General features: G+C 44.8%; 1 protein-coding gene across 2 annotated transcripts in view; it reads right to left on the bottom strand.

Moving 5' to 3' along the window:
• Window positions 1-934: 934 nt before the first annotated feature.
• KIF27 (kinesin family member 27) overlaps window positions 935-25,538 on the bottom strand; it is a 165,539-nt gene continuing 140,935 nt past the window's right edge. For both annotated transcript variants that reach the window (XM_082265583.1, XM_082265584.1), the window contains exons 16-18: window positions 17,295-17,493; window positions 1,583-1,738; window positions 935-1,460 (exon numbers count right to left, since the gene is read on the bottom strand). In XM_082265583.1, the coding sequence (XP_082121709.1) occupies window positions 1,000-1,460; window positions 1,583-1,738; window positions 17,295-17,493 (816 nt within the window). In that variant the 3' untranslated portion in view covers window positions 935-999. The remainder of the gene's footprint in view (window positions 1,461-1,582; window positions 1,739-17,294; window positions 17,494-25,538) is intronic.

Raw genomic sequence — 25,538 nt, 5'->3', positions numbered from 1 at the left:
CTGTCAGTAGCCTCTGGAGCGCAATATGAATGCGGATTAGGCTTCAGAGGCAAGGGACATTTAGATGCCTGTCTAAATCTCACAGGACTCACAGGACTTTTTGAGCAGATCCTGAATGCACAGAGTTCTATTTTCTTCCTTACAAACTAAACTGACCGCTCCTAAACATAATTTTAGAAAAATTTCCTAACATTTATTTTTTACACATACACAATTAAAAGTCAGACGTTATTGCTTTTGCCACGTCAATAAGATAACAACATTCCTATATAAAACAAAGTGGCTTAGATCACAGAGGACAATAATTTGCACATTACCGCAAAGTAGGTTTCAATATCAAAAGTTTTATCAAATTTGGAAGCTTTTACTGTATGTTTCAAGTAAGTATGTGTGTTTTTAATTGTGTTTTATGTAGGTAAAGCTGTTTTTAGGAATGGTGGCCCTTTAACTCTACTTAGAAGAGAATCCAGAATGCATTTTTAACTTTTTCCAACCACACAACATAAAAGGTAACACAATACTTGCTCTTTATCTAACGCAAATCATAAATACAATTAAATTTTGACAAATTAATTTACATAATTTCAAATACACAGTGACAACAATAAGGTAGTTCAAAATTTAGTGCTGGCATTTTCTTAGTAAAGGAATCTGTGCTGTGAATGGGCTGCCTAGTCAATGTCCTTCTTAAGATGCTAGATGCCAGGCTTTCTTGCTGATCCAAAGATTGAAAAATTTTGAATCACTGACGTGGAGAATAAATATGAATTAGGTGTTTTGACTTCACTACGATTTGTCTTGCTACATTGTTGTTCTAGGTCAGGGACAGTAAAGTAAACAGCTTTTTCAGAAGGTCACCAATGGCATACATTCATATTGCTCCTAATATAAGTCTCCTTAAAGTTGTAAAACAAACTGGCCCTGGTTTGCCAGGCTTTCAAACTTTTCTGCTTTCACAAAAGAAAATGCTGAAGTGCTACTTTAAATATGTTTTTCAACTTACAACTTAAAGTCTGTTGACTTTTGTGCAAGTTCAATTGAATCTGCAACTATGGAGCCAATGCTAGAGCGTCTAGTTGATAGCTCTAAAACAGAGATCTGCCGCACCTCTCGTCGAGACAGTTTCACTGGATTTACTACAAGGGGTGATCTGTTGATTTCTGCTTTTGTCATTTGCATAAGAGGCTGAGCTTGAGATTTTATGTTTTGTGGCTCTACAAAGTCCTCTGGGTCATCCCCAGAAGAGAAATGCCTTCTGATTTGTCTGTGCGGTTCTGAGACCTGTTCTCTAGCCCCAGCAAGATCTCCTGGTCTGGTGAAGTTCTGCTGGATCCTGTTATTTGCAGTGTCTTTCGATTTCCTGTTGGCTTTGTTGGTTTCGATCTTTGATGCCCATTTCTGCTCCTTAGTCATCACTGGTGGTTCGTTCTTGTTTTGATGAGCGTCACTAGAGCCATTGTCTTAAAAAAAAAAATCAAAATAGTTTAATCATCTCCTTTGTGATCATTTTGTATGTCTATGGCTCAAAAGACAACACAATGAACTGTTTGAGAAGAAAAAGAAAAGAAAAATGAAAACTTACTTTTAGAAGTGGTCACATTAGATTCTCCCACCAAGTCCCTCAGCTTTTTTCTCAATTCTCGGCTGGTAGTCTTGTAAAAGAAAAGCTCCTTTTCCAGCTCTTCAATCCTTGCTTCATATGTCTTGGTGTTTTCTGCAGTGACTCCACTGTCGTTATCTATGGTGGAAGTATAAAATTGACAAACTATAGTAATAGAGATAAGCAAGAAACAATAAGAGTAAACTTTTGGAGGCACATTCAGATGGGACAGCTGTGGCAGCAGTTGGCAAAAATCAGTGATTCACTCGTCGGAGGGCATGCACACAGTGTGTATGCGAACAGTCATTGCCTGTACAAATCAATCACAGGCACCAATGCTGTGCACATGTAACTGCTCATAAGAGCTATTTAATGTGACTAGGGACTGGCCCTGGATGCAGGCAGTTTATGTGCAGCAAGAAATGTCTTTCCTGGACACAAACTGGACAGTTTTTATGCACCCATAGTACTGCTCTGCCCAGAGGCAGCGTGTAGCCATCTCTACATTCAGCATCCTAACCTCCCCAGATCATTCATCTGAATAAGCCCTACCTGTTGCAAAAACTGCGCAGCACTCAATACAGCTAGGTAGCCCTGAAACATCTAAATAAACAAACTGTAAACCAGAGGCTTTTAATTAAAATTCACGGAGGTCCAATCAGTAAAAATTTCTTCCAGCAGAGGACTGAATAACATTTTTAGGCGCTGACGGAGATCTTTTAAGTCACAACCTTACTGTCCATTGCCTCCTTCACATCAACCCCCCCCACAGCACTGTTTCTCCTTCAAACCACCCCCCCTCCGACACAACACACACAGCCTTCCTTTCACATCACCCCTTTTCCCTCCCCACAGTAGTGTGCCCTACCCCATTCATACTGTTCTTCTTCACATCCCTCCCCTACACACACACACAGCATTGCCATCCTACACACATGCGCACACACACACACACACACACACACACACACACACACACACACACACACACACACACACACACACACACACACACCCCTCCCCAGCAGTAGTGTTCTCTAGCCCCCTAACTCTCCTACCTTACACAGAGCAGAGAGCAAGAGGCAAGACAGTTCTGGAGGCACAGCAGCACTGGCCAGAGGGCAGGAGCTGCTGTGGTTAACTTTCTTGAAAAAAACTAAGGCAGCTCCAGCCCCCCCCCCCCCTCCCCAATCAGTGCTGCTGTGTTTCCCACCCTCAGTCCAGAATTGTCCTGCCTCTCGCTCTCCGCTCTGCTATGATAATGACAGCGGCAAAGGCTTGGGAAAAAGCGGGTCCTAAATGTCACGATCACGGCTGCCTGGATGGGACAGTGGCACGGCCTGCTATTTAGTGAGGCCTGCTATAAAACAACACTTCTAACAGAGGTTTAGGATGCATACATTTACAGATATATGTAAAGTTACACTACCATAACAAGTCAGCTTTAGGCCTCTTGCACACTGCAGCTTGAAAAAGCTTAGTACAGCTTTTTTTTTTTACTGAGCTAAAATCCAGCCCATTAAATTGTAATATGCCTATGCACACAGTCGCGTAAACAAGCGCCGTGCATTCTTTAGCAAAAAAAAAAAAAAATCTGCAGTAATTTACGCCTCATGCAGGCAAAGTGTGCAAATTCCCATTTACATATTGTTCAGAACAAGAACTCGAGAAGAAGTCTGAAAAAATAGATGCTCAAACAGGAGTATCATGTGAGTCTGCTCCTTACCTTTATCCATCCGACCACTCAAGCTGGGAGATGCAACAGCTCAAATTCACCCAAGGCAGATAAAGACCTTAAAAGTGGCAGCCAAGCAATTTTAAGTCTTTAGTTGCCTTGAAAAAGCTGTGACAATTAACATGTCATATATATTTTCAAATCTTTGCCAAAAAAAAATGGGATTTTTGACTTACCGTAAAATCAATTTCTCTGATGTTTATTGACGGAAACAGCTCCTGGTATTCATAACCATTGGGTTATACTGAGTAGGACACTGGGCAAAAAAAAAAAAACAATTCTGGCTGCAGCCATGGGCAGTCCCAGGGGGTATACTCCCTGTCTCTGCTATAGCCACTCAGTTTTGTAACAAGCAGTTTCAGGAGAATAATAACCCTGCAGAGGGATGGGTGCTGTGTCCGTCAATGATCATCAGAGAAATGGATTTTACGGTAAGTCAAAAATCCCATTTTCTCTTTCGTTCATTGACAGACACAGCTCCTGGTATTTATAACCATTGGGAAGTCCCAAAGCATGATACACATGAGGGGTGGGAACAACCAAAAAATTCCCAAGGCTATACATTAGCCAACCAGGCAACAGGGGCTCAACCAAACAACCAGGGCCCATCTGAAAAAAAACAATACACCCTCAAAGAGGATCAGGTCCTCTTAAACAGCAGCCTGCAAAACCTTGCGGCCAAAGGAAGCATCCGCAGATGCCAACATATCCACTTTATAAAACTTTGTAAAAGTGTGCACCGACGACCAGGTGGAACCTGACCCCTGATGGAAGAGGTCTGAACCACCGTCTGTCTGATCCATCTGGAAATGGTCGCAGAGGAAGCAGACAACCCTTGCATATCTGAAAAACAAATGCCTGATGCTAAAAATCCTAAGAAGCACTAACAGATCTGGTGGAATGAGCTTTGACAGGGAAAAAAAGTTTTACTAAGTGGATGTTCAGGCCTTAACTGATGCTGGCTTTGGTCATTCTTCAGGTGGTTCCGTTGGGTCACCTCTGTTGGGCCACCTGAGGTCATAGGCTTGTCAAATCCATGTAGCAAAAGTGGAGTGTGAAGCAGGCTGTCCCATTTGGGGACCTTCAGAAAAAAACAGGTAGTCAAACTGTTGAAAGGAAGCTGTATCTGAGAGATAAACTTGAACAGTGTGTACCAAATCCAGACAATGGAGAAAAATCTCTTCAGGAGCAGTACAGAAAGATTGTAGAAAAAAATGTTATGTTAAACTGAAAGGAAGAAACCGCCTTGTGAAGAAAAGAGGTCATGGGCCTCCAAACAACCTTTACTTTGTGTAGCACAGGAAAGGGTTATTTACAAGATAAGGCCACAAACTCAAAGACTTTCCTCATCGAAGGGATGGCAACAAGAAAGGCAAGCTTGGAGTAAGGATAGAGAGGAACATACATGACAAGTTCAAATAGCGGTTACTGAAGAACCAACAGAACAAGGCTGAGATCTCACAGAGTCACTGGAAGCGATTATGTAAGCCATACCCAGTGCAAAGGCCTTCACTGTGGAGTGAGAGGTAAGTAGTCTCTGAAAGAGAACCACTTAGGTTCAGATTTCACTCTTGATGGTACTCAGTCTGAGCCAACCACTGATCTACACCAGACTGAGGAAAATACAGGATTTGTCCCATGGAGAAGTTCCTAGAATGACATTTTCTTTGATTTTTATTAGCTTTTAGAAGCAGAAGGATAAACACATTAAACAGGTCCCTCTCCCTCTGGATCCAGGATGTACCAGCCAGGCTATTGACTAAGAAACAGGAAGGTAAACTTGCCAATAGGACAGAAGATCCAGTCATCAGAACACCCAATGTGAAGGCAGGAAGATACCTGGACCTGGGAACAAACCTGTTCAGCTTGCTGTTAAAACAGGAAGCCACAAGGTCCATATCTGGCATCCCCCAACTGCATCAAAGGTCTTTAAACACCTCGGGGTGAGAAGACCATTCTCCAGTGTCCAGTCCCTGGCAACTGAGGAAGTCCGCACAACATTTTTCCACACCTGGGATGTGCACGGCAAACAGGACTGAAACATGATTTTCTGCCCAAATCGGAATTAAATCCAATTCTCTTTGAGCCAAAGGACTTCAGGTTTCTCCCTGATTGTAAATGTAAGCCATTGCCATGTCACTGCATGACTAAATTCTGGTCAAATGACCTTAAAGAGGACCAAGTCCACTGTACCAAAAGGGTATCTAGGAATTGGCCCTAGACATACAGGCTGGTATCTATTGTGATAACCTTCCAAAACACTGGAAGGAAGGGTTTCTCCAATCCCAGCGTTCAACCTGTGACACAGTATGCAAGGCCAAGCCTGGTTTGCTGGTCAGGCATATGGCATGGTCTAGAAACTGTACCCTCTTGACCGATGCTGCCAAAATATTGCATTGCAACAGTTTGGAGTGAAATCGGGCATATGAAACTGACTCAAAGGAGGTGACCATTAGGTCTGAATTTGGGAGCAGAGAGTCTAGAAAAAGAGTATAGAAAACTTTTGACAGGGCTGTATTTAAGATCCGGATTAGATACTCAAAGCAATGAGACAGTTCTAGTGCTGACATAGGATCCCCCTGAATCTCTCTAAATTCTACAGAGTCTGACATTGGCTGACAGAGCCTTATTTGGCTATTCTCTCATAAGAAGGTCATCCAGTTATCCCCCTACAGGGATGTCTTGCAAGAAAAGAAGCACAAAAACAGGGGCTAGCACCTTGGTGAATACCTGAGGTGCAGTGAACAGGCCAAAGGGAAAGGCAACTTATTGCTTAAGGTCAATGCCCACAGCAAAACTCAGGTAGCCTTTATGCACCTGGAAGATGGGGACATGCAAGTAGGCATTCTTGGTGCCCACAGAGGACAGCACATCTCCCAAATGGAGGGAAGTCATAACTGGCATGGCAGTTTTTGCACTCTATGGATGTTGAGAACTTTTAGATCCTAAATGGGACAGATGCCCCAGTCATAGGTTAAAAAGAAACCCTACAACCTCACATATTCTGGGAGAATGGCTATGAATCCTTGAAAGAGGAGCTGCACCAAAACACTGACAAGTGAGGGCACCCCTCATTGTAAGAAAGACTTGCTCATAAATTTGGAGTATTTGAGGGTTCAAGAACTGAACTTTCTCTTGCCAGAATAGAGGCTTTACCAGATGAGCATTTTGCCTTGGTAACCTCTCTGCCCCCCCCCCCCCTCCAATTAATTCCATGATAAAGTTATCCAGGGATTCTCCAAAGTGGCCTTACCTGTCAAGGGTATTAACAAGAGCAGTTTCTTGCACCGATGCCCCGTAGAAAAACGTTTGAGCCAAAGTGTCCTAAGGGTACTAAAAAAGGAGGCCCATTCTGGATGTCTGACATATACTATCCACTAGCCCAGCCACACAGAATATTAGGGTCACACAGTCTATAGTTCCCCCCACCTTTGTCTCTATGCTTCATATTGCCTATATATGTCCATTAATGTATGCTATAAGAAAGTATTTGGCATTATGCATATTAGAGTAAGGACCAGAGTGGGATCACTTCTATGCAGTTGACTAGCCTGAACATGCATTGAAATGTTTGCAAACCAAGAATTCCTGATTTTATTCAAAAGTTTGCTTTGAAGAGTGCATACGGTTAATTTAGTCTTCAGAATAGGGCCGCAAGCATGCACTCTAGTTACTGGAGAAAAGAAGGATCTATTACGATAGAACAAGGATCCCAGGGCATAACCTTGGACCAGACAGCTAAGGTCTGGCAGATGGATATGGTAATAATGGCAGGCTTTTATCCAATGCATCTTTAAACATGGGGATGTCCTCACCAGGAAAAGTTAGAGTATTGTTAAAAAAGGAAATTGCCAGCTCCACAAAAGGGATAGTTTGTTTCTTGAGGAAGCCCTCCTCCATAGGATATTGCTAGGGAAAATGTTTAGGAGGAGCAAAAACAAGACTGTTTGCAATAGGTAAAGCACTGGAAAACTCTCAACAGACTCCGGGCTTTTTAGAGAACCCAGGCATGTGTGGTCTACATCACTAAGGTCTGAAATTGTATCCTTACAATCTGAATCTATGTCTGCAGACTGAGATAACTCTTGCACCAACTCCTCAAATAAGAAGGGTACAATCTTCCTTATCTTCATCTGACTGTGCAGAATCAAATGCAGCCTCTGCAGGATAGGGCATGGAAGCACACTTGCGGCCCATGCGTTCTGCAAGTCACCTATCATGGCTGAAATTTTTCCTATTCACTCAGGTACAGTAGCTAATAATTATTCCCTAGATAAAATTGAGGAAAGAGTAAGGCTCTGAAGGGGTTAAGGAAGACTCTGACTCTGCTGCAAGTCAGGCAGAAGACAGTGATCTTTTGGAGGGAATAATGCAAGACCCCCTCAGAACTGTCAGAGGATCTTCAGCTGGTCAGGCTCCAGGACCGCTGCCCTTTCCCTTATGATTAACCATCTTATGGTAGAGTAATAGCCTGCCAAGAAGGGTACTCACAAAATTGCTGCTGGCGCAAAAAAGGATAATGCCCTCTGTGACCAGGTCACATGCCTGTGGCCGTACTGGAGCAGGCATGCTCAGTATGGCAACCATAGAGGGGACGCAGGAGCAGAGGGGCTCAGAGCCCACGCAGCTGCAGAAAAGGCCACTCAAGCATTCATTACAAAAAAAATTGTGGCATCTCCCCTTCCCACCTGTCGGACTGAAAGTGTTATCGTCAGAACACGACTGATTACCCACTTATGGGAGGCCAGGGATGTATGCACCAACAGACTCCCTGTATGCTAGAGAAAAAACCCTACTTCACAGCAAATTAGGTCCTTAGAAGGCCTGTGGCACCCCACTGGTATATCAGGGGATAGAGACGCATGATCTAGGGAACATGCCACTGCCACCAATATTCACCCCTCCTGCAGGTATAACCCCTGAGGAGTCTTCAGGGACAGGGTCCTGCCACCCTGGACATTTAAAGCACTTTGAGGATGACTCAACACTGTGTTCACTAGGTGAGCACTTTTAGTAGAGTCCAGTGTCAAAAGACACATTACAATCTGGCCCCACTTCTTCTCGGCAGGGTCTGGATACAGCCTGCTGCAAAATGAGCCCTTTGTGGCTAAGCAAATACTGAAGAAAACTTGGTAGATGAAAAAGGAATCTTGATCAAAAAAATTATGAAAAGTTCTCCTAGGACACTAGCAAAAACCTGGGAGTTACAAGGGGTTACAACTGACTTTCCTTACAGCTTTGTCAGTGTCCAACCTCTTAAATGCAGCATAACCCAATATATTAGAATACTTCCTTTTGTGCCCCTAATGTAAGAGTAAGAAAAACTCTTATTTGTAGAAACGTTAAAGTTTATAGTATAATATTTGCTACTAACTACCTAGAGTGAGTAACTAAGATTTTTTGGAATATTGCCTTGTGCTGTATTACCCAGCATTCATAGTCCAGATGTGTATCTGTCATTTTTTTTAAACATTTGTCAATTTTAAAGCATTTGTTACCCCAAAACTTCATATTCCTAATATGTGTCTGCTGCACCATATACTTCTATGAGAAAGTATTGTGTTCTCTTTGTATTGCTTCCTTTGTGTGAAATCACTGTTGTTCCTGCCAGCCCCCTTGCTTTCCTTTTAAAAACTGACCACACAAAGAAGGAGAACACACCGCGGTCAGTTCTGGGAACTTAACCTGCTGTTCTCCAATGATTATATTTGTCCTGACACACCCCCGCTGCACTGCTATTCACTAGGAAGCTCAGTGTACTGTTGCTTCTCCATCCCCCAGCTCTTATGCAGCTGAAAACATAGGGAATGTGATCACTTATAAAGAAAAAAAGGAATTGATATATATATATATATATATATATATATATATATATATATATATATATATATATTTTTTTTTTTTTTTTATTATATCTACAAGTATATCTTTTAAAATGTTTTGCCTTTCATTTCTATTTTAACCTCCCTTGCGGGAGTGTGGCTCGGGGTTAATTTTCAGTACCAAAAGCGGTAACCCTGAGCCACACTCTGGATTACCCTGTAGTGAAACTTACCTTGTCCCTACGATCCCCCGATGTTGGTGTTCAATCAGAATACCGCTACCTATCAAATTCTGCAACCGGAAGTGGCGGTCGAGAAAACTTACTGCGCATGCACTATGCGTTCCAATAGCTTTCCTAATGTAACAGAACATGAAGCAGCAGCAGATATGTTCTTACAACCAAGCAACTCTTGAATTTTAGACTTATTTTTGCAGTAAACTCACCTTTTATACTGAAATAGATAATTTCACCACGACCGAGTGATATAGTCTATTTCACTCCAGTATCAGTTTGGCACTGAGCAGTGCGGGGTGACCAAGATGGACGTCGACACCTTCTACCCGCAGGTTACTTGATATACAGTGCTTTGTGAAAGTATTCTCCCCCCTTGAACCTTTCGACCTTTTGCCACATTTCAGGCTTCAAACATAAAGATATAAAACTGTAATTTTTTGTGAAGAACAACAAGTGGGACACAATCATGAAGTGGAACAAAATTTATTGGATATTTCAAACTTTAACAAATAAAAAACTGAAAAATTGGGCGTGCAAAATCATTCAGCCCCCTTAAGTTAATACTTTGTAGCGCCACCTTTTGCTGCGATTACACCTTTAAGTCGCTATGGGTATGTCTCTATCAGTTTTGCACATCGAGAGACTGTTTGCCCATTCCTCCTTGCAAAACAGCTCGAGCTCAGTGAGGTTGGATGGAGAGCGTTTGTGAACAGCAGTTTTCAGTTCTTTCCACAGATTCTCGATTGGATTCAGGTCTGGACTTTGACTTGGCCATTCTAACACCTGGATATGTTTATTTGTGAACCATTCCATTGTAGATTTTGCTTTATGTTTTGGATCATTGTCTTGTTGGAAGACAAATCTCCGTCCCAGTCTCAGGTCTTTTGCAGACTCCATCAGGTTTTCTTCCAGAATGGTCCTGTATTTGGCTCCATCCATTTTCCCATCAATTTTAACCATCTTCCCTGTCCCTGCTGAAGAAATGCAGGCCCAAACCATGATGCTGCCACCACCATGTTTGACAGTGGGGATGGTGTGTTCAGGGCGATGAGCTGTGTTGCTTTTACGCCAAACATATCGTTTTGCATTGTTGCCAAAAAGTTCAATTTTGGTTTCATCTGACCAGAGCACCTTCTTCCACATGTTTGGTGTGTCTCCCAGGTGGCTTGTGGCAAACTTTAAACAACACTTTTTATGGATATCTTTAAGAAATGGCTTTCTTCTTGCCACTCTTCCATAAAGGCCAGATTTGTGCAGTATACGACTGATTGTTGTCCTATGGACAGAGTCTCCCACCTCAGCTGTAGATCTCTGCAGTTCATCCAGAGTGATCATGGGCCTCTTGGCTGCATCTCTGATCAGTCTTCTCCTTGTATGAGCTGAAAGTTTAGAGGGACGGCCAGGTCTTCGTAGATTTGCAGTGGTCTGATACTCCTTCCATTTCAATATTATTGCTTGCATTTGTATCCAAATCCGGCTTTAAACTTCTCCACAACGGTATCTCGGACCTGCCTGGTGTGTTCCTTGTTCTTCATGATGCTCTCTGCGCTTTAAACGGACCTCTGAGACTATCACAGTGCAGGTGCATTTATACGGAGACTTGATTACACACAGGTGGATTCTATTTATCGGACCTACGGATAAAAAGCTGTGCTGTGGATGGGATCCAGTCGCCTTAAGGTCAGTAAATTCTGACCTTATTGAAGCATACCCATACGGATAATTTGATCCGGGAACCCTACGCAACCAGGCATGTAACCAAAAACACAGAAATAGAGAGAGGGAAGGTACCCTCTCTGGAAGGTTGCTAAAGAAGAGCTCACAGGGATTGGTTTGTGCAAAAACAAAATATAACCTTTATTAAATTTGGGTGCAGTACATACAAAAAATAATATGGAAATCAATAAGATAGATACAAAAAATAAATAAAAAACTACCTAGTTACAGATTGAGACTCGGTAGCTGATGGCCGACCCCTCGGGTCGGTGTCGGTTGTGCATGAAATGCAAATGCATCAACCTTGCCTGGCACCTGTGGCACCTACTGGGTTTCTGTTTTAGGAGCTTACTATGGGGAGCGTGTGACGTATGATAAATTCATTTGAGTCACCAATTTACTCAACCCTATGTGTAGAGGTGTCTACTGCTCTGTATCCAGTTTATGTAAAAATGGTGTGTACCTTGGAAAAGCTTAATGGTGAGTATGGTAATGACCGGCAGAGGGCAAACGGACCTGCTTAAGGTAAGCAAGGACTGTCCATGTTCGGGTGATATAGAATGCACATAATTGCAACCAATCTAAGATTTAAGGAAGTATATGGTATATCACAAATCTAAATATACACATAAAAAGGGTGGCCACCCGACATGTAAACAGTTGCTGATTCCCTGTGGAGATCTCAGGGACTGTTCGGCACTTCCATAGTCATAGGGACAGAGAGTCCAATCATGTGATGGGGGTGGTGTATGTATCACCCGGTAGATATGGGACACGGACAAGATCTTACTGGATCTACAGTTGGCGGGGGCAATGAAGTATTGATGGGACTTCAGTCTCAGCCCGTGGTGCACGGAGGGAGCAGGCCAATCCGGAACTGGGGAGGTATTACCAAAGCAAAGATAGGGATACAGGATATATCTGTCTTAAAGTGTGTGTAGTGATACTGATCAGGGATGGGGCCCACCTAGTCAGAGGAAAAAGGGTTTAATAGCGGTGATCCATCCATAATCCTGGGTCAGTCCATCAAGGATAAGTAACATACAGTGTCTGTGTGTGGGGATCGTATCGCTCACCTTACCTCTCTGATTGACTCAAATGTGGGATGAAGAAGTCCAGTACCTCTGATCAGTCATCTACTCACAGTCTAACAATTCCTTCCTCTATGGTATATTTTCCTCAGGCTGTTTTCCATGTATGTATAAGTACCTCCCACAAAGAATATCGGGAATTTTGCAAAATAATAAATTTCCTTAATAATATATATATTTTTTACAAAAACAGAGACTCGATCCACCGATCCTCCATGCTAATGTCAAGCATTTGATCCCCTCTGGGGGACTGCACTTTATCAGCTTATCAATGACGGCATACGTAGTACATAAATAGCTATGTTACCATCTTTGTAAATTGACAAGCCACAAAGTCAGAATACTCTCATCAAGATCTGTACATATGTTTTTATATGTTCGTTTTGTTTTTAAATATTCTTTGCCACTGAGCACTTACAAATGTGATATCATTGTCTGACCACAAGATGGCGATAGTCTGCATTATGGGACAGCTGAAATCAATTGCCAAAAAAATCAGGACTACTATTTATTCTGCCCAAAGAGACTACACCATTTTAAGTTCTGAAGAAGCGTGCGCAGGGCACGCGAAACTAGTCAACTGGTCGACGCCAGCACCTGACAGGCACAGTAGGAAGCTTACCTACCTTCTAGAGGACCAGCACGGCACACCCACGTGGGACGCCAGAAGCAAGCAGCGCCGCAGGAGCGGCGGCATCTTACTGCCTGATACAGAGCATCGGAGTGAGAGAGCTTCCCGGCTGCACTTCCGGAGGTCTGAGCACCGGCCAGGGTGAGCATCCCATTGCAAGGGACAAGAGGAGACACACCATCCACTGTGAGTAGATGACTGATCAGAGGTACTGGACTTCTTCATCCCACATTTGAGTCAATCAGAGAGGTAAGGTGAGCGATACGATCCCCACACACAGACACTGTATGTTACTTATCCTTGATGGACTGACCCAGGATTATGGATGGATCACCGCTATTAAACCCTTTTTCCTCTGACTAGGTGGGCCCCATCCCTGATCAGTATCACTACACACACTTTAAGACAGATATATCCTGTATCCCTATCTTTGCTTTGGTAATACCTCCCCAGTTCCGGATTGGCCTGCTCCCTCCGTGCACCACGGGCTGAGACTGAAGTCCCATCAATACTTCATTGCCCCCGCCAACTGTAGATCCAGTAAGATCTTGTCCGTGTCCCATATCTACCGGGTGATACATACACCACCCCCATCACATGATTGGACTCTCTGTCCCTATGACTATGGAAGTGCCGAACAGTCCCTGAGATCTCCACAGGGAATCAGCAACTGTTTACATGTCGGGTGGCCACCCTTTTTATGTGTATATTTAGATTTGTGATATACCATATACTTCCTTAAATCTTAGATTGGTTGCAATTATGTGCATTCTATATCACCCGAACATGGACAGTCCTTGCTTACCTTAAGCAGGTCCGTTTGCCCTCTGCCGGTCATTACCATACTCACCATTAAGCTTTTCCAAGGTACACACCATTTTTACATAAACTGGATACAGAGCAGTAGACACCTCTACACATAGGGTTGAGTAAATTGGTGACTCAAATGAATTTATCATACGTCACACGCTCCCCATAGTAAGCTCCTAAAACAGAAACCCAGTAGGTGCCACAGGTGCCAGGCAAGGTTGATGCATTTGCATTTCATGCACAACCGACACCGACCCGAGGGGTCGGCCATCAGCTACCGAGTCTCAATCTGTAACTAGGTAGTTTTTTATTTATTTTTTGTATCTATCTTATTGATTTCCATATTATTTTTTGTATGTACTGCACCCAAATTTAATAAAGGTTATATTTTGTTTTTGCACAAACCAATCCCTGTGAGCTCTTCTTTAGCAACCTTCCAGAGAGGGTACCTTCCCTCTCTCTATTTCTGTGTTTTTGGATTCTATTTATCATCATTAGTCATTTAGGTCAACATTGGATCATTCAGAACTGAACTTCTGGAGAGAGTTTGCTGCACTGAAAGTAAAGGGGCTGAATAATTTTGCACGCCCAATTTTTCAGTTTTTTATTTGTTAACAAAGTTTGAAATATCCAATAAATTTCGTTCCTTCATGATTGTGTCCCACTTGTTGATTCTTCACAAAAAATTACAGTTTTATATCTTTATGTTTGAAGCCTGAAATGTGGCAAAAGTTCGAAAAGTTCAAGGGGGCCGAATACTTTCGCAAGGCACTGTATTTACTATATTACAATAATAATAGAAATGTAATACTGTTATTCAGTCTATAAGGTCAGTTTACTGGTAAAATAAATCTAAAACTCAAGACTTGTGAGTGTAAGAAGATGTCCGCAGCTGCTTCGTGTTCTGTGAAATTAGGAAAGCTATTGGAGCGCATAGCGGCCATGTTGGAACGCATGGCACATGAGCAGTAAGTTTTTCTTTCCGAATGTCACTTTCGGGTGCAGAATCGGATAGGTAGCGGTATTCTGATGGAACGCTGGCATCCGTCTTTCGGGTTCCCTTCCCTGTGAGTCCCGCGGCGTAGGGGAGGCGGAAAATTAAAAAAAAAAGTACACAAAACATGACATGATACACTGTAATCTGTTAGGATTACATTATTGTATCAAACCATTTCACCTCAGTTTTGTCCCGAGTGCTTTGTCCAGTGCCCTGTCTGCACTTTTACTGTTTTATTCCTTTTATTTTTATAAAAAATGTATTAATTCACTTTTACTGTTTTATTCCTAAGACTTACAGGCCTACAACATAAAACAACAGATTTCCATGCAAAACAATGTACCGCTTTGACATTCAAAAATACTGACATAATCAGACCGCCAGGGAGGTTAAAGAGGAACTGCAGTCTGCTCACATAATTTGTAGTAAAAACATGTTTGCCATTCTGAAGCTTGCCTCCAACCAATTTGCATATTCTTTTATATATATACTGTGATTCTGTACTTGCCAAATATGCTGCAGAAATCTCCCTCCACAAATACTGGCTGCAGCCTGTTCACTTCCTGGATTTACATAGACACACACACACTAGGGATGCACCGAAATTTCGGCCACCGAAATTTTCGGCCGAAAATGAGCCTATCCCATTTCGGCCGAAAATAGGTTAAAAGTGCCGAAATGAATGGCCGCCGTGAGGAAGGAGGAGGGCGCAGCTCAGGTTTGAAAAGTCCCTGATTCTCCCATCCGTAGGATAAGAGAATCAGTCTTTTCAATTACGGGCCGTGGCTGCAGCCGAGCGGAGCGTCTGTGACACCTCGTCTCTCACACAGCCCAGCAGCGAGCAGTACTCACCCCTCCCAGACACGGACAGGAGAGGAGAAAGACATGCAGCTCATCCTCCTCCCCCCTCCCACCCCAGGTTTTCTGTGTCTGGCCGGGGCCGCCCACTCTCCTATCTCGGCGTATGTGCAGGACAGAGAGAGGGATGTGGGCGGGAAATATGAAGAACAGCAAGCAGCTACACATTCCAAGCCTCGTGAATGATACCTGAGCCATCCAGCCTTCTCCTCGCCCTCGGACCTTGAACGAGTGAGCACTGAGCACTGCATTTACACTTTTCATTACACATAACTGTCCCTATCTCCCTCCCTTGTCTCCCCTATCTGCCCCCCCCCCCCCGGGCCCCCTCTGTTCTTCCAAGTTCCATTGAGCACTTATGCAACCCATACATTGACTGCTTTTTTTTATTTGTTTGATCATTATGCTGAAGAAGAAAAAAAAAAAAAAAAAAAGGAGCAGAGTGAGGGTAAGGAGATTGCATCCTTGGGATGCGGAGGGACGCTGAGGCAGTGGGGGTGGGGTGGGGGGGGGGGGGGGGTTGCTGAGGCAGCTTACATATGGAATTAGTATTATGCAGCATGAGGGGTTAATGTATTGTCACTGCTGGTCACTGATGCATTAGTGACCAACCAGTGGCAGTTAATTAACCCCTTTGTGCTGCATTAGTGCAACCAGTATCAGTGCAACCATTGGTAATTAACACTGATACTGGTTGCACTAATGCAGCACAAAGCGGTTAAATAACTGCCACTGGTTGGTCACTAATGCAGCAGTGACCAGCAGTGACAATACATTAACCCCCTCATGCTGCATAATACTAATACCATTGGTAATTAAATTAACCTCTTGCCAACCCGTCACAGTACATATACCGTGACAGGGTGGCAGCGACAGGTGTACGTCGCTGCCTGTTTTTGGTGTATGCCCCTCTTCTATCTGTTAAAAATGATTTGGGGGAAAAAGTCATTTTCGGTTTTCGGCCAAGAGCATCCTGCATTTTCGGTTTCGGCCCAAAATTTTCATTTCGGTGCATCCCTAACACACACACACACATATACACATATACACATATATATATATATTTATATATATACAGGCACACATACACATATATAAAGACAGACACACTCACACCACTGCTTGCCTGCAGCATTTCTCCTCTCTCGATGAATACACATGGATCTTTTAGTTCCCTCATATCTTTGCCCTCGCCCAGCCCCCCTCTAGCTCTGCAGCTCTCCTTGGCTCTCCTGTGCCGTGACTCATCCCTCCTCCACTCTCCTGCCCCCCCCTGCTGAGAGAGAGAGCTGTGCATGGTGTCATTAGCCAAGGCTAATCACCAGACAAGAAAAAGGACATGGGCTGTATAAGGTATTTACTGGCAGAAAAAAAAATGTTTTACTATCCAAAGTTAAGACAAGGGCAAAGGATTTAAAAGATGGAAAGATGAAAAAATAACTGAAGGTCCGCTTTAATCTGAATGGGTTGTTTTATAATGTGATTGTTTACAATCACTTTAATGTTGGAGAACATTTCATTCATTAGACCTAATTGTGTAATGCTTCTAATCCTTTCTACCAAGCCTTGCACCTTTCTTTCTCTACTGTATCGTACATAACAAAGAAGGGGCCTTTCATTTCTAATTTGTGAGGAAAGTGTAGAAGCTGTGATTCTTGCCCATAGGAATGGCAGTTCATACATGAGAAAGACAATGCATGCAACACTGCCATATACAGCACACAAATACCTATACCTGTACAAGCACATGAGGAAAGTAGGCTGAAACAGCCTGAAATATGTTTAACTGGCAGCCAACCTTTAAAGTGCTGTAGAATAAGCTGCATCTTTTGTTCGTGTTCCTTTTGTTGCTGGGTCATCCTCCTGTCAATTTGCAGTGTACTGTGCTCCAAAGCAGACTCCAGCTCTCTCACTATATTTTCCTGCTCAGACACTTTCATAGTTAGCTCTTGGCACTGCAGCTGCAGCTTCCGTTCTGCCTCTCGTAGAGTCACAACCTGAAAAAAAAAAAAAAAAAAGTTCCTGTATGTGCCAAACAGTTGCTAATGAAAAATCACAGTAATACATTTGTGTGGAAAACTTATACAGAAAAATGGATCTTGAATCATCCTAACCTAACTGTAGCTACTAGTTGTGCACATTATTAATAGATTTTTCACTTTACAGTAGTTCTTGCTCTTTCCGCGATCCAGCATTTTACCCGATTTCCTCCTTAGGAGTAGCTAGGCAAAAGACTTGTTAAAACAAAAGCATTTACATAGACACACCCATGGGGGCTGTCCCACTGGTCCAATACCCCCTGCAATAGCCATCCCAACTCTGTTTGGTAGCAAGCAGTTAAGTGTATAAGAACCCCAAAAGAGGGGCCGGGGCGGCGACTGTCGGGGACTCAGAGAAAGGAATTTTACGGTAAGATCTTACAAAAATTCAGTTTTCTCTTACGTCCTCCGACAGTCGCCGCCTACTCATACAGTTGTAGCACCACCCCCGCAGGAGCTGCTGATTATATTATTGGGTCTACACCCTGCCTAACAACCCAATCAAATTGGCTCGATCCCTCCTCAGGCACAACTGACCCAGAATAGGACTGGACTATCAAATAGATGCACAGGTTGGAATACAATACTTCACTATGCAACAATACCTTGTTACCTTCTTGGATAGTAGTCCTTCTGGGTGACACAATGGAACAACGCACAAGATTGTAATTAACCAAACTTAGTTTACTATGTATCAAATTGAATAGGGGAGATACAATACAATACAATACAAGTCCATAAAAGGTTATTTAAAACAGCTTTAAAAAGGTAAAAGAATACCCCCACACTCCTCCTGCATTAAGGCTAGACACAGTACCAGGTAGGTGGGCCTATCTGAGTCCCTCCCCCAGAGTTCTCTTCTTTCTTGTTGATCTTCGCTAGCAAGGTTATTGAATAGAGCTCATTTGTAATCCAGATTAGGAATAAAGATCAAGAGAGAAAAAAACAACGAGCTGTTAGTTGTCACCGCAGGGTGTCTGCGTAACTGAGCAATAACTTCTGCGAGAGAGATAAGCCTCTGGCGACTCCTTTACAGACCTTATTGTTTGTCTATGAGTCTCCTGAGAGAGTATGGTGATAAACCCCGGGGTTTTATCACCTCCTGCTGCGCTACCGCTATCTGTAGATAAAACTGTCTCTTCAGCAGATAAAGTCAGTTATTGGGCATGTGCCCTCTCACCAACAGAAGTTTCTCCTTCGCGCGCTTCCACTGCGGTCTCAGTCCTTTGGCTATATGCCAGCCGCGCGGGGTCCTTCTGGCGGATGACTTCCGGTCTCAGCAAACAGCAGTATGACCTCCAGGAATGTGCCTCGTGCTTGAGATGGGACGGTTCCACGTCGTCCCTCCAGGCTAAAAGGCTCTGGCCCAATATCCAGTGTCAGTCCTTCACTCTCGCTCGCTGGTTCCTCAGAGTCCAGCGCAGAAAGGCCCCCCCCTCTCGCGCGCTTCTCTCTTCCTTTAAATAACCTCCCCCATAGTGCCGTGCGGTGCAGCCGTGCACCCTGGATCTTGCAAAGCAGCCTGGGAGATGTAGTTTCTTCATCTTGTGAAAAGGAAGTCACAGCCCGGGAAATTCCATGCAGCTACCACTAGAGGGAGCCTAGTTCCTGGATCTTGCAAAGCAGCCTGGGAGATGTAGTTTCTTCATCTTGTGAAAAGGAAGTCACAGCCCAGGAAATTCCATGCAGCTACCACTAGAGGGAGCCTAGTTCCTTCCCACATATCAAACAGTGTCTTTAGGCATGTTTAACCCCGCTACACACTCCCCCCACTTGAGAAACTTTGGTCCCCAAAGAGGTCAACAGTATGTACCCTAGTGCATAAGTTGGCATTATACAACAAAAACATTAACATTTTGCTGAAATAAGTCAATCTGAATATATCCAATTTTGTATTCTAATAGCAGTGCAACAGTAAAACGATAAAGTGCAATTAATAACCAAATAAGTGATTTCTACAGTGTTAATATAGTGCTGATTTCTAGTGCTTTTATATAGTGCTCCTTTAAAAAGCACTTGTGCCTTTGCAATTTCTTAAACACTTACATCTTAAAGTTTGTGTTGAAAAAAAAAAACATCAAAAGGTGAGAAAGAAAAAAAAACATATAGTGAGGTCAGAGCAACAAAATGTGCGCAAACATTAACTTACAAAGTAAACCAAATTGTGAACATCAAAAACTGTGCTTATTATAATGGCCAAACCCAATATCCTTATGTACAAACTTAAATGCAAACGTTTTCTACTTCAATACTTTGTTCTCATGATCTCTCACAGACCCCCCAAAACTTGGGTGGCTTGTACAGTTGTGCCTGGGGGTGAGCTAGGGTTGTCCCCCACCAAATCTACAGTGGAGGAACTAGGCTGGTCAGGAGATCTTTTGGAGGTAAAAACAGCTTCTTCCGAACATTCACCCAATTGATCATAGGTCAGTCTCTTAGGTGGGTGAATGACTCTCCTTTCCCTCTGTTCCCGTGGAGGCATGCTCTCAGAGGTGCTAGGATCAGGCACTTCTGAGGATTCTTCAATGTCCCCCTCCTCATGTTCCAACACAGAGGAACCTGATGGTTCAAGAGAGGTCAGTTCTTCTTCAGAGAAGGGTGCAACCTCCTCCTCAGAATCTTCATCCTCAGCTGCTTCTTCTGGAAGCATATGAAAGGGTATGAATTCAGGGGCTTCTGCCCGAAGGGCTCCTCTATCAGCCAAGTCAGATGAAGACAGGGAGGCAGGTGTGGGTTCTGGCAACTGAGATGACCACAACCAGTCGGGTACCTCCTCTTCATCTTCCAAATCTTCAGATGGAGAACTTCCCTCTCCCTCATCTGGGAGCGTCGTCTGAGATCTGGTAACTGGTCTGGACCGGCGAGAAGTCGAAGGGGCCTCTGACAAGTCTTCCACAGGGGGCATACGAACCGCTTCAGAGAGAGGCAGCAAATGGTTCCGATGCCAAGCCTTCAATGGACCCACACTTCCTTCAGGCCGAATTTGGTACACAGGAAGGTTTGGCAGTTGCTTGCAGATAACATAAGGTTGGGACTTCCAGCGGTCTGCCAACTTGTGTTTTCCCGGGACACCCAAGTTTCTCAACAAAACCCTGTCCCCTGGTTGCAGGTCATGGATCCGAACTTTTAGGTCGAAATTTTTTTTATTCCGCAGTCCACGTTGATCAGATGTGGCCTGAGCCTTGTCATAGGCCGCTTTCAGACTCTTCCGCAGTCGGTCCACATATCCTCTATGCGATGCTAAAGAGGTATGATCAGGCGAAATGCCAAAGGCCAAATCCACTGGCAACCGAGCCTCCCTTCCAAACATCAGCCGATAAGGGGAATATCCAGTAGCATCACTGACAGTGCTGTTGTAGGCATGCACAATGGCAGCTACGTGCTTGCCCCAATGCTGTTTCTTCTCTGAGCTCAAAGTCCCCAACATATCCAAAAGAGTCCTGTTAAATCGTTCAGGCTGGGCATCCCCCTGTGGATGGTAGGGAGTGGTTCTAGTCTTTTGAATGCCTAACATATCTAACAGTCTCTTGATCAGTCTGCTTTCAAAGTCCCTTCCCTGATCAGAATGGAGGCGTTGTGGTAACCCATAATGTACAAAGAACTTCTCTACAAGAACTTTGGCTACCGTTGAGGCCTTCTGATCCCTTGTTGGGAATGCTTGAGCATATCTGGTAAAATGGTCTGTTACCACAAGGACATTCCCCTGGCCACTCAGATCAGGCTCTAAGCAAAGGAAATCAATGCACACCAGCTCCATGGGTCCCTGACTTTGTAGATGGCCCATTGGGGCTGCTTGACGTGGCAGAGTCTTCCTCTGTATACACCGGACACAAGAATGACAGTATCCTTCAACTTCGGCCCTCATACAAGGCCAGTAGAACCTGTCCCTGACAAGCTGAAAGGTTCTTTCGGGCCCCAGATGGCCATGATTATCATGAAGAGCGGCCAGAACTCCCTCTCTGTATTTAGCTGGTAAGAACAGTTGCCACTTCTCCTCCAGATCTTCAGATGGACCTCTCCGGTAGGCCACTCCTTCTCTGATCTGTAACCGGGTCCACTCTCTATGCAACAGACGGGCCCCCTGAGGGGAGTCAGTTAGAAGCAACTCAGGGCTCTGGATCTCCAGGGCTTCCAAGAGAAGTTTTCCCAAAGGGTCTTCCAACTGCTCCTTCCGCAAGTCCCTTTTGGACAGCCGGGGCAAACCCTCCCCTTCAACTTGGGTCACCTGGCAGTAGCATTTGGGTACTCCGATAGCCGAAACCCCAATCTCTTCTGCTCTTGACCCTCCTCGGGATCGAAATTCAGTTCCCTGATATAGGGCACGCACCCCTTCTGGAGCCAAATGAGTCCATTCTTCCGCAGGTTCCTGTGGAACATGCAACCTTCTGGATAGGGCATCTGCATCCCTATTTCCGATTCCTGGCCGATACTTCAGGCTAAAATTGAAGCTAGAGAGGGCAGCCAACCATCGATGTCCTGTTGCATCCAGCTTGGCCGTAGTCAACAGATAGGTGAGGGGATTATTATCTGTCTTGACAATGAATTCAGCTCCGTACAGGTAGTCTTTCAATTTGTCAACCACTGCCCACTTCAAGGCCAAGAATTCAAGTTTGTGAGTAGGATAATTCCTTTCAGCAGGCAGTAGACTTCTGCTCACATAGGCAACAGGTCGCAGATGACCCTCATGCTCCTGATAAAGTACCCCCCCCAGCCCATCTCGGCTGGCATCAACATGCAGTTCATATGGTTTTGTGGGGTCCGCATAGGCCAACACAGGGGCAGTGGTTAGGGTTTCCTTCAGCTGGACAAAGGCCCCTTCGCATTCCGGGGTCCACTGATCCTGGATGGATTCCTTAGCCTTCCGGGGGCCTATGGTGGACTTCGCCGGCTTTACCAACTCAGGGACATCATCTTCTTCATTCTTCAGGAGCTCATTTAGGGGTCGGGCAATCTGGGCGAACCCCTCCACAAACCTCCTGTAATAGGAGCAAAAGCCCAAGAATGACCGGAGTTCGGTCACATTTGTGGGTCTCGGCCAGGAAGCAACAGCATCCAGCTTGTCCGGGTCAGTGGCCACCCCTTCTTCAGACACGATATGGCCCAGGTAATGGACCGAGGACTGATAGAATTGGCACTTCTCAGGAGAAAGTTTCAGACCTTCTTCATGTAGCCTCTTCAAGACCTTTTCCAACCTCTCCTCATGTTCTTCTAAAGTTCTGCCAAACACGATAACATCATCCAAGTATACCAGTACCTCTATCAAATTCATATCTCCAACGGTCCTCTCCATCAGCCTTTGGAAGGTAGCAGGGGCCCCGGACAACCCCTGAGGCATGCGATTGAACTCAAAGAACCCCACAGGGGTGATGAAGGCTGTTTTCTCCCGATCTTCAGGGTGCATGGGGATCTGATAATACCCACTCTTTAAGTCCATCACACTGAACCACTTCGCCCCTGACAGACTCTGTAGGGCATCTTCGATTCGAGGAGTGGTATACTGGTCTGGGATGGTTCTTCTGTTCAGCGTTCGGTAGTCGATACAAAGCCTCAAAGATCCATTTTTCTTCCGGACTACCACTATCGGGGAAGCATACGGGCTCCTGGATTCTCGGATAATCCCGATCTTTTTGAGCTCTGCCAGCTGTTGACGTAGATCTTCTAAGTCACCTAAGGGGACTCGCCGGACTCTCTCCCTGAAAGGCTTGTCCTCACTCAGGCGGATCTTATGAGTGGCGCTCCTGGCACATCCCACGTCAAACTCGTCCTTAGAGAATATTTCCCTACATCGAGCAAGTTGTGCCTTGGCCCTCTTCACCCATTCCGGCGGGAGGGCAGCGTTTCCAGAGCAAAGCTCCTCTATAACCGCTTCACCCTGTTCCTTTTCTTTGAAATCAATGGGGGCAACTGGGGTAGCCGGGTTGACTTGGCCCAGGAGCACTCTGGCCGGTACCTTCACTGGTGTAATAGAGGTGTTTCTGACACTCACTAAAACCCTTCCACGGTTTTCCTGTAACACCTTCAAAGGGATCACCTCAGGGATCACTTCTATCCCTCTCTGTCTCTCCTTTTGACCTGATTCAAAGATAATGAAGGGACCCGGCTGTTGCCATGTGAGTTTAACAGAAGCCTTAAAACAGGCCACCTCTCCTGGCTGTAAGACCTTTTCTGCTCTATCCAGCTTCCAAAGTCGTCCAACTCCTTCTGCGGGGGTCTCTTGCTCCAACACTAATCGTTGGTAGGCCTGCCGTAGCATGGGATGGATCCTTGGCGCCTGAGCATCTTGTCCCTGGACCAGTTGTATCAGAAGGCGCCTTACCAGGTCAGTGTTTGTTCCTACGATGAGAGAGCTTTTGTTGGCCCCTGGTGGACGAGGACAGACCACCGCTAAGGTGTCGAAGGTTTCCGCTTCACCAGCCACTGATGGATCAAAGGTCAACTTGATTGGCAGATACCCGTCATAGGGAAAACTTTGGGTCCCAATACCCCATATCTCCAGATCTTCCAACTTCTGCAAAGGTAGATGGGTAAGATATTTATCATAGAAGTCTCTATACAAAAGAGTCACCTGGGCCCCTGTGTCAAGGAGGGCTCTTGTGTAAATTCCTTCCACCTGAACCGAGACCACTGGGGAGGGCCCGACCAAGTTAGTTGGGAATTCTCTTGATGTAGCCTGGTTGTCTGATTCAGTTCTCTGTACCCTGGCCCTCTTCTCCTTTTTCTTCCTTGATCTGGGCCCCCGCTGAACCCGGTGTGCATTGACTTTCCTTCCCTCAGTAACCCGGAGTCTAGAACTGGGGGTATTATATTTGGGTCTGACCCCCTGACTCAGTTTCCCTGATCCTGCACCACTTCTGGAGTCCCTTAAGACTGACGGACACCCGGTTGACTCCTTCACCGGTGTCCTCTGAAGTTTCCCGCTGGCTCGCGAGGTTTCGCGGCAGCATTTCCTGAGCTGGGACATACCCTTCTAACATGCCCAACTCCCCCGCAGTTGAAACAAGTTAACAATCTTGCAGGCCGTGGCTCTGGATCTGTGCTGAGACAACAGGTTCATCTGGCCTCTCCGATATACTCCCCTTGGGTAGAGTGGATACCTGACCAATCAGGATGGACACCATTTCTATCAACTGAGACACTTGGGTCTTTAGGAGTTCAACTTGAGAGTCACCCTCTTCCACACTTATCACTCCAACCCGGGCAGTTGAGTCAAACTGCCGACTTTTCTTCTTGTTGTCCAACATAACCTCTTCCTCTCTGACCATTCGAATCAGATCGGGGTATTCTAGAATGCCGCCATCTCGACGAGTTCGTAACAGTATGGCAATGGGATCTAAAGGTTGAGCCCCTTTCAGAACCTGTCGTGCACGAGTCTCATCTATTTTCCGGTGGTCTATTCCTTTCTTTAGCAGAATCTGGTGGATAATCCTATCCAGACGTTTAATGAATTCGGACAACTTCTCCCCCTCTTCTTGATAACAGTGGTCCAACTGGTAGAGAAGTTCAGCCGCGTTCTCCGTCCGACCAAACACATCTTGCAGAATGTCCAAATAATCCTGTGCAGTGCAGTTCTTCTTGCTAAGCTTTAGATTACGTACAGCCTCTAATGCAGGTCCCCTTAAACTCTCTGTGATTCTCTGCTTCTTGTGCTGTTCTGGTACCTCCCATTCCTCCAAAGCCTGAGTGGCGGTATCTAACCACTCTTCGAACCCATCTTCTGCTGAAGGCACAGGCTGTTTCCCAGAGAATGTCCGGAGCTTCCTATATCCAGTCATCAAATAGCTCGAGGAGTCCCTACTACATTTTGCCACAATCTCCCCAAGAACAGCACACAGTTCTGAGCTAAAAGTCGACAAAGGTGATGACTCAGGATGCCCTTCTTGGACACCTTTTTCTTGGCTGGATACCCCAGGGGTGGTGGATGAGGGACCCGCAATAGGAACTCCTGGATGTATCAGGAAAAGTTCTGTTTGGTCAGTAGTTTTTACACTGTTTCCGTTGAAATA

The sequence above is a fragment of the Pelophylax lessonae genome (assembly GCF_965119305.1).
Source record: "Pelophylax lessonae genome assembly, chromosome: 1".
In the NCBI taxonomy this organism is placed as follows: domain Eukaryota; kingdom Metazoa; phylum Chordata; class Amphibia; order Anura; family Ranidae; genus Pelophylax; species Pelophylax lessonae.
The sequence above is the reverse complement of the archived record's forward strand: the minus strand, read 5'-3'. Positions and strand labels throughout refer to the sequence as shown.